At 44.5% G+C, this 10446-nt stretch overlaps 1 protein-coding gene across 1 annotated transcript in view; it reads right to left on the reverse strand.

The window, feature by feature from the left end:
* Positions 1–6304, reverse strand: part of SEPTIN9 (septin 9) — a 143159-nt gene extending 136855 nt beyond the window's left edge. Inside the window, exon 1 of the mRNA XM_072111987.1 lies at positions 6196–6304. Coding sequence (XP_071968088.1) covers positions 6196–6217 — 22 coding nt within the window. The 5' untranslated portion in view covers positions 6218–6304. The remainder of the gene's footprint in view (positions 1–6195) is intronic.
* Between the last annotated feature and the right edge of the window lie 4142 nt (positions 6305–10446).

Raw genomic sequence — 10446 nt, forward strand, 5'->3', positions numbered from 1 at the left:
TCCTACTGGACCCACCATTCTTACTCTACAGAGAGACCCCAGAGAGAAGCTGCAATCATAGTCTGAATGTGCCCTCCTTCTTTCAATTGTATTGATGGCCTCAGGCGGCCAATACGATTGAAAGATGTGGAAGAACAGGTAGCAATAAGCTACTGCTTAAAATGCAATATTGGCACTTCACGTTAAATAAGCGGATTTTGGAAGACCCAAGCAGGTAACAGAGTTTGGCTCGCACACAACCAGAACCACATCATATTTCCTGGACACGGTTGACAACATGTAGTTAGCCAGAACTAGTCCCAGAGTAGTCACTGTTTACCAGAAATACTTGTCACCAGAGTAGTTGTACAAAACTAGTTTCCAAGTGTTTCCGAGGACACTTTGAATTTCCAGTATGACCCTGGCTCAGTCCTACACAAGTCCGTAGCATCAGGATTAGGTCAAGTACAAGATTTCTTGAGCTTGACCCCACAAACAAAGATAATGCTTCTTCCACAGACATGTAAATCTACCCTAAAATTAGGGTAAAAGAGGTCACCATTATATAAAGAGTAACTGTAAGACTTTATACACAAAGAAAAACCAGGAACATGGAACCTCGACTGCATGAGGTCCTCACTTTGTATCCTCCTGCCCTGGACCAGCACTGGGCATGCCCGGGCAAGTGCAGGGGCCCAGGGATTCTGGGGGGCCCACATAAGGCTGTACATATGTAAAATAACCTTTATATAAAATAACCAAGGGGGACTGTTCGATATGATAAACTAACAAATATTTGGGGGAATAGGAAACTGATTTAGTTTTTGTATTTTCCATGCCGCCATGCGAGTTTACTGCAAAGGGGCCTACTGAGGCTGTGTTGCCCAGGGGCCTTTTAGAACCTGGAGCCAACCCTGATTTCAGGTATATCCAGGTAAAACAAAAATGTCTGTGTCCCGTATAATAGATTTCTACAAGACTCTGCTTGAGACTATATCCCGTATGGAAGTACAGATGTGAGGAGCATATCCCGTCAATCCTCTACAGTAATAGTGATGACAGGGTGACAGGTGTGGCCCACTTAGAACATGCACCGGAGGTACACAAGTCTCCTTCTATGTATCACTTTCATCACTACTTATCAGTAAAAGAAGATTTATAGGGTTACAACACAAAGATAGTTCTTTTGAAACATGTTTTAGGCGTGGGATATAGATTACACAATAATATGCCACTAATTGTTGAGTTTAACTAGACCATGTCAGCAGATACAATATATTGTACGGTTTAATTCCGGTTTCCGGGAATTTGGTCCTGAAGTAAATCCCCTATATTAGTACATATAATATAGCTGTCCATACACGGTGCAACATTTCACTTAAAAGTGTTTTCCCACCCAACAAGTTAGGTCCTAACTTGCTGATCGGTTTGGGTCCCAAGTGATCACGAGAACGTGGGATCCAAGGTACCTCAACGTCTCTCCCCGAGATGAGCGGAGCAGACGCCAGCGCATGTCCATTCTGCTCCATTTATCTCTATGGAGCAGACGGAAATTGCTGAGCGCCTTGGACCCCCCGTTGATCTGTGTTGGTCTCATCACTGAAACGATCACCTAGAGTGCTACCCACTCAGCCACCGTGCCGTCCATTACTTTGCTTTCCCTTAAAGGGGTTTTCCCACCAAACAAGTTAGGCCCTATCCACAGGATAGGGCCTAACTTGTTTGGTGGGAAAACCCCTTTAAGGGAAAGCAAAGTAATGGACGGCACGGTGGCTGAGTGGGTAGCACTCTGCCTTGCAGCGCTGGGGTCCTTGGTTTGAATCCCATCCAGGTCAACATCTACAAAGAGTTTGTATGTTCTCTCCGTGTTTGCGTGGGTTTCCTCTGGGTACTCTGGTTTCATCCCACACTCCAAAACATACTGTTAGGTTGTTTAGATTGTGAGCCCCATGGGGACAGGGACCAATTTGACATTCTTTGTGCAGCGCTGCGTTATCTGTGTGCGCTATATATATAAATAATTATTATTAGTATGGACGAAGAGATTAATCCATCAGTGCCCGTCAGCAGGTTACTGACTGGGATTCCAAGAAAATATAGGAATCAGGCTACTACTAGAAGAAACTGCGCCAGCTATGTTTTAGGAATTTGTGAATGGGTGTTAGGTAATATTTGCATGTAGCTTGTGTGCCCAAATTTTACTGATTGGCCCTAAGCATCCCAGTCCAACACTGTGTCCAGTATGCAGAAGTTTTTTTTTACTTATTTACACATAGATCCCATAAAATCTGTGATGCCCACCTCAAATTCCTGGGAATATGGCTGTAACAGTCCTGGTTAGACAGTAACTAGATGACATAGAGTGAATATTTTTTTGATCCATCCTCAAAAATCCCCCACATCAGCGCAGCCTTAAGCAGAGATGAGCTACATAGAAAACTATTAAAGGTGATACAATATTCCAGTGAATCCTTTGATTGTTACCTGTGATTATACGGCTTTGCAATGACTGAAGAAGGAGACAGGAAATTACGGAATGTAGGAATAGGGTAGAATATTAAAGTTAGGAAGTTATTGACTTGATGTTGTGAGTTGACATGGACCCCCACCCATATATCGGGAGGTGAGTCCTTAAACTGCCCCCTAGGTCTTAGGGTCACTCAGTTTTGTCAGGTCTGGCACGTTCCTGACACAGGGGTGGGGTGGCTCCAGGGTGTGCAGGTAAAACCTTTCTTCTTATACATTGTGTCATCGCAGCGTGCTGGCTCTTGCCTGACATCTTAGTGGAGGGATAACGGCGATGATTGCACAGTGTGGGGGATGGCTACGGAGATGTAGAAATCTACTGGTTATTGCCCATTGAAGGGATGTCCTGACATGTTCATATTGGTAAATACATTTTATACCCATTTTCTCATTTATGCCCTTTTTTTGTTATTCCTCCTAAAAATGTATAAATCAATTGACAATGGGAGGGGGGGGGGGGGGGGTTACCATTTGAGGATGTGTCTGTATATACTTTAACACAGTCCAATCAGTGCTAGTAATATGGGACACACCCCTTTGGCATGGGGGAGGGAAATGCACAGTTGTCATTTTATTCATATATTTCTAAGGGGAAAAATAGATTTATAACAGAGTTATAAGAGAAAATATTTCAGATTTATTAAAAGGGGAAACCTTGGATTTCATTGCTGCATCACAACAACCTAGGTCCTAGGTCAACATCTGCAAAGAGTTTGTATGTTTTCGTGTTTGCGTGGGTTTCCTCTGGGTTCTCCGGTTTCCTCCCACACTCCAAAACATACTGGTAGGTTGATTAGATTGTGGGGACAGGGACTGATTTGGCAAGCTCTGTGCAGCGCTGTGCATTCTGTGTGCGCTATATAAAGGAATTATTTATTATTATTATTAACTAGTGAGATAAGATATCCCACATTTTACATTGAATTAAAGTGAATCTGTGGGCTGGAGTTGGAAAAAGAACATATATTCTTCCAATTCCAGTCTCTTGCATTACTCTGCCTGGCCGGACCCACATCCTACTATAAGTGGCCTTCTCGGACCAGGGGACAACATAGAAAGTGACTGTTTGAAGGAACATAGGTACCATACACTCAAACGTTGGCGGTGCTCCTGTTGGATTCTCAATCCTGTTGCGTACAGTATGAAACCACGGCACACACCAAATAGTTGCTTCAAATTTTTCTTTTTTAGTGTTTTATTCAAACGGCAGAGAAGTGAAGTCATTGAATGAAGTCTCATGACCCCCCCCCCCCTACCTTAGAACTTCCAGCCAGATGTGGGACCAAAAACTAGAAGTTTCGAAGCAATGCGGGAATCAGGAGAACATTGTAAGTATGTGTTCATTCTTCCCCATCACATCCACCTGGATTCCGGGAAAATCCCTTTAAGGGAATATCATTGTTGTTTGTGGATGTGTCAAGTCATTTATAGAAAATGCGTATGTTTTGAGCAGAAATGAATTGGGGAAGGGATGACCGTCGTAAATGAGACCATTCAGCGCAAACAAGTCAGACCCAGAACCTATTCACTATTGTGCACTTAAAGAGGGCGTTTGTTCCCCATACACTTTGTATAAATGACTTCCGATAGGTTCACAGTACGTGATTGGTGGAGTCCAAAACCCAGATACCACACAAATCACCTGTTTCAGCTTTCTTCATGGGGGCTATACAGCAGAAGGCTTGGTCCTATATGTGACAGAGAACTACTACTCTAATATGAATACTAGCTGTATCGATATCTGCCTATTATCTGTTCCAAGAAAAACAGGAACTTAATGGGTTCAAAGTTAAAGTTTGTGTAGATAATTCTTTCACTTAAATCATATACTTCCCATATCATACATGTACGACCTGGACCAGCCAGAGTAGAAGAAGCTTGTATTTAGCTGCTCTCTGCTTAAAGGGGATTTCCAAAAATACTGGTAAGCGCTTTGGGATTGTGGGTGACAAAAAAACAAGAAAATGCCCTCTCTACCGGTTTGGCCCTTGGATATAGTGTTATGGAGGTCTTCCAGTTTTTGGTCGATCAGTGGCCTCCTCGAACCTCAGGACATCACTTACTTTTACATAACATGGTCCAAGAAGGCAACTGATCATGAGTTTTGGTTGAGTCTTTAATATGGAAGACCACCACAATGCGGTGCCCTGACCTCACCTCTGCCCCGGGCCTGATTCATAAAAACCCCTTTTAAACTCAGAGAAAGTGGTTTCAAGCAGAACAAGATCCTAATAGGACATACAGGCAGTCTCCGGGTTACATGCAAGATAGGTTCCATAGGTTTGTTCTTAAGTTGAATTTGTATGTAAGTCGAAACTGTATATTTTATCATTCTAGATCCCAAAAAAATTTTTTTGCCCCAGTGACAATTGGAGTTTCAAAATTTTTTGCTGTAATGGGACCAAGGATTATCACTAAAGCTTCATTACAGACTCCTTACAGCTGATCATTGCAGCCAGGTTCCGTTTTTAACTAGGGGTCGTCTGTAAGTCGAGTGTCCTTAAGTAGGGGACCGCCTGTAAAGGCAGGTGTCTTGGAAGTATGACCCTTGTCCATAGACAAAGAGTCTGGCAATTCAGTCTCTTTCAGAAGTGGCGATATTTCCAGAAAAAAATTACTTTGATGATTCTGTCAAACCCATAGCAACAATTATCAAATTAACAAGTTCTAGGAAAGGTCATTAATAGGTGACCGTGGGATGAGGTATTCACATTGAAGTAATGCTCGCTACACTATGGATACAGCTGTCTGCATCCCACTCCATCCATAGGCTGGTCCCATGAACAATATATCCCCAGGATAGGTAGTAGATGCATGATTACTGGGGGTCCCACATTTCCCATGTGAGGGTCTGAATGGAGTAGCAGTCACATATCCCCTTAACACTCTATATATTGTCTATGGGCACTTATCTTTCTTAAAGATAGACAGTGAATGGAGTCCCCCTCACTCTTGTATTTATTGGGGGTCCCTGCAGTCAGACCAAACATTTACCACCTGGAGAATACTATATTCTACTAGAAGATTTCTATACTTAAAGGATTGTTTCACATGTGGCCACACATGATCTCTATAGCATAGAGTAGTATATGGCATCTGGTTACATTAGCCTTTACATTAGACAATGTGATGTACATCACAAACAAAAAAAATGTCAAAGTTGCCTGCAGGTGTCATGAAAAAGTTCAATATTTTTTTCATTTCTAGAGGCACAACATTCAGATGTCTTCTTCACAGGTTGTGATTGATATGTAGGTCAACCTAAAGCTGATGTCCATCACTAAGATCTTCTCTCTCTGTAGCAGGTCTGACAACACGCTGCTGAGATGTCTTAATGTGGGTCAAAGTTCCCTTCTGGTTTCCTTGCTGCGAGCGCTTGTCACTATGACCCATAATTACAAACCACAGATCTGTAGGGTCACACTTCACACACTGTTCATACAATCCCTATGATCCCTGCAGTGCCAGTACCTGACTCTCCTACTTTCACTCCATTCTGCAAGGTGTATCCCACGCATTTCAGGTCCATGTGTCCAAAGTTTAACCTTTACTTTCCCTTCTATTTACTTACATGGTGTCACACGTTTATGTAGCTGTGTGATCATGATACATATCGGAACAGAACATTTTATATAGGAGGTTAGTACTATGGGGATAGTTAACAAGCAACAAAAGTATGTTTCCTCTTACCGGAGTTGGATGTCCTCCTCATGGTACCCCAAGGCTTCTTTTGCTGCTTCCCTAGTTAAGATCCTGAGGGAAATCTGACCTCCCGGGAGAGACAAATGCAGAATGGGGAGGGCAGAGAAGGAGACACAATCAGTACACTCCCATTTCTCCGGAGGAACACACCTTTAGTGAACTTGTGCACAGTTATGGAATGCACCAATGTGCTGGGAGACAGAGGGTACTGCTGGCATGTCAAACCTGACATCACTTTTTAACCCCTTCTGCAAGTAGGCGCTGGTGTTAACCCCTTAAAAGCCTGCAATTCGGAGTCAGAGTGAGAAAACAATGAGTCCAATGTCCTCTCTCATTGTGAGACTGTTTGTTTTGTTGCCCTAGTTGAAGTTCATTGGCACGGAGGTTCAGTCTCTATTCACATCCTCCAAACTTTCATATAATATGCACTTTGATTCGGGGGGTCAAGGACAGTGCTGTGACAGTCCTACAAAAAAAATTGGGGGAAGGGGAGGCTGAAAAATCATAGTTGAAATATTTGAAATCTTTGTCTGCAAGTCTGTAGAATGACTTTCTACAATGTATATTTGTTTGTTAGATTAGATTCTTCTTCCATCACTTTTGTTCTAAGACTATACATCCCCTTTAACAAGGCTTGGTGCCCTTCACTAATGTAGTAAATCCCTTATCCACAGTGAAATTTGTATAATCAACAGGGTCCCCATGATCATGCAGACAGGGGGCTACACATGCCCTGGAGGGCCCCAATGCTTCTGTTCCATTGGAATTCCACAATCACAAAAAAGTGAACGGAGCACTGATTTCACGCTATTCATAAGGGGGTGAAATGATAATTAATTTACAATATAAGTCGTTTAGTATTTTAATTCCCCACTTTAGTAATATTTGTGGCCAGGGAAGCAGTAAATCTGATCAATTATGACAACTACCCAGCTTTCCCAGACTCCTGAAAGACAAATCCTTATAAGTATACTTTGATATCTGCTGCTTTCAGGAGCCTAACTAGGAGAGGCAGGGTCCCATAGCAGACATCTGAAAGGGGCTACCAGATATAACTATCTGTATACTCTCACATGTGAGTTACAATCACACACATTTATACACTTCTATATACACACATTTATATACTGATATACTATATATATATATATATATATATATATATATATATATATATATACAGCATAGACACACCATATTCACACATACAGCATAAACATACATACAGTATATACACGCCACATATACGCACACATACAATATATACACACCACACATGCACACACACACACAAACATCCAGCCCATACAAACCCAATACCAAAGATCCTAGGGCCCCCTGCCAATAAAGACCCCATAGTAGCTACTATGGCTGCTACCCCTGTACTTACTCCCCCGGCTTTGTTATCTTTACCCCTAACACTGAACAAAACCAATGCATCAAATGCAAAAAGACCCGCTAATAAACTGGAACAATACAACTTTGTAGGTAAATAAGATACGGCTCGGGTAAAGGGTATCCCACTAAAAGTAGCATTATCATCTCCGTAGACAAATGTAGTCCAAGAAAGTCCATAGAAGCCATGGATTCCTTTTAAATTTCAATCTGTATTGGGTCTTACAGCATCTGCAGCATAACTGATACGTGTGAACATAGTCCTAGAGAAAACTGAGCTGAGATTTAGAATATAATAATAATAATAATTATTATAAATCCTTATATAGCGCCATCATAGTCCACAGCACTGTACATAGGGATTATATGCAGATCAAATTAGACATTACAGTTTAATAACCATAGGAATGAGGACCCTGCTCACAAGAGCTTACAATCTATCAGTAGGAACTCCATTATATAAAACTTCCTTGTTGTTTCCTGATGGGGCGAGCCCTTTCTGAGTCACTATTATGGGTATATACACCTCCTGCGTACAAAGCGAGCAGCGACATGGCACGGTTTGTCCGAGATATTTCTATCTATTCCATGACACCCCCACGTTACTCGCAATGGTACAGCTGTTGGGGATAGTCCAGGCTAGGTAATCTCTATCAGTACAAAGTGCTGCTCTCTGTCAAAAAAAGAACGTTTTTTCCCCTTTGCAGGCAGTTGTGAGGGTAAACATATCCAATTTCAGCAGCGTAAAAGGGGAGGGGGTGACGTCACCTAAACCTGCACATTCAGGACCGCCACTCACTCTAGATGAAGAGAAATCCTCAGCTATTAGCTCTGCAGACACAGAACATCAATATGTTTCCTTTATTCTGACAAGGAATGTTCTACAAGAAACCCCGGACCCACCTGGTTTACTGTGATTTATGACCAGAGATGAGATTGCACATTTCATACATAAAACAGATGAAAGGGAACATATGACGATTTCAATTGTCATTATTCTGGAGTATTCTTCACATTTCTGCAGCGGATGTGCTGCGGTTTTGCAGTTTTCTGGTTCAACACTCCACATGTATCTACCGTATATACTCGAGTATAAGCCGACCCGAGTATAAGCCGAGACCCCTAATTTTACCACAAAAACCTGGTAAAACCTATTGGGGCAGATTTACTTACCCGGCCCATTCGCGATCCAGCGGCGCGTTCTCTGCTCTGGAATCGGGTCCGGCCGGGATTCATGAAGGCAGTTCCTCCGCCGTCCACCAGGTGGCGCTGCTGCGCTGAAAATCATCTCAATGCGCCGGAATGCACCACCTCGGACAAGGTGAAGGTAAGCGCTCCCCAAGCGACACTTTTTCGGTTTTTAAATGCGGCGTTTTTTCCGAATACGTCGGGTTTTCGTTTGGCCACGCCCCCCGATTTCCGTTGCGTGCATGCCGGCGGCGATGCGCCACAATCCGATCGCGTGCGACATAATCCAGGGGCAATTCAGGTACAATCGGCGCAAATCGGAAATATTCGGGTAACACGTCGGGAAAACGCGATTCGGGCCCTTAGTAAATGACCCCCATTGACTCGAGTATAAGCCGAGGGTGGGAAATGCATTGGTCACAGCCCCTTCCCCCAAGTATATAGCAAGCAAGCCCCCAGAAGTATATAGCCAGCAGCCCCCAGTAGTATATAGCCAGCAGCCCCCAGTAGTATATAGCCAGCAGTCCCCCAGTATATAGCCAGCCAGCCCCTGCCCCCCAGTATATACCCTGCCAGCCCCTGCCCCCCAGTATATACCCTGCCAGCCCCTGCCCCCCAGTATATACCCTGCCAGCCCCTGCCCCAGTACATAGCCTGCCAGCCCCTGCCCCAGTACATAGCTAGCCAGCCCCTGTGCCCCAGTACATAGCGTGCTAGCCCCTGTGCCCCAGTATACAGCCTGCCAGCCCCTGTACCACAGAATACAGGCTGCCAGCCCTTGTGCCCCAGTATACAGCCTGCCAGCCCCTGTGCCCCAGTATATAGCCTGCCAGCCTCTCTGCCCCAGTATACAGCCTGCCAGCCACTGTGCCCCAGTATACCATCTGCCAGCCCATGTGCCCCGGCATACCACCTGCCAGCCCCTGTGCCCCGGTCAATAGCCTGCCAGCCCCTGTGCCCCGGTCAATAGCCTGCCAGCCCCTGTGCCCCGGTCAATAGCCTGCCAGCCCCTGTGCCCCGGTCAATAGCCTGCCAGCCCCTGTGCCCCGTTACCGAGCCGGACCCCCGCCCCGTTGATGTAAAAGAAAAAATAATCAAAACTCACCTTTCCGGCGCCCCCCCCCCGGGTCTTCTGTGTGATCCCGCAGTCAGCGGCAGGTCCGTGCTGTGCACAGCGCTGACGTCAGCCGCAGCCGCTGACATCACAGTGTGTGCCGGCTGCCGGCACACACAATACTATTGCAGCGGCGGCGGCGGGATCACACAGAAGACCCGGGGGGGGGGGGGGCCGGAAAGGTGAGTTTTGATTATTATTATTTTTTTTTCAGCGGCAAGTCAGCGGCAGGTCCGCACAGTGCTTGTGACATCGCACGGACCGGCCGCTGACCGACGGATCGCACAGAAGACCCAAAGGGGCCGCCGGAAAGGTGAGTTTTGATTTTTTTTTTTCCTTTTTTTTTCTGCTGTCTTGTTTGACTCGAGTATAAGCCAAGTTTGTGTTTTTCAGCACATTTTTTGTGCTGAAAAACTCGGCTTATACTCGAGTATATACGGTATCTATCTATCTATCTATCTACAGTAAGAAAAGATCCAAGCAACACTATCAAAACAGAAAATGAGTAAACAAAAATAAAAAGCGGGTGCACGCCTAAGAGG

The sequence above is a fragment of the Engystomops pustulosus genome, chromosome 6 (genome assembly GCF_040894005.1).
Source record: "Engystomops pustulosus chromosome 6, aEngPut4.maternal, whole genome shotgun sequence".
Taxonomy (NCBI): domain Eukaryota; kingdom Metazoa; phylum Chordata; class Amphibia; order Anura; family Leptodactylidae; genus Engystomops; species Engystomops pustulosus.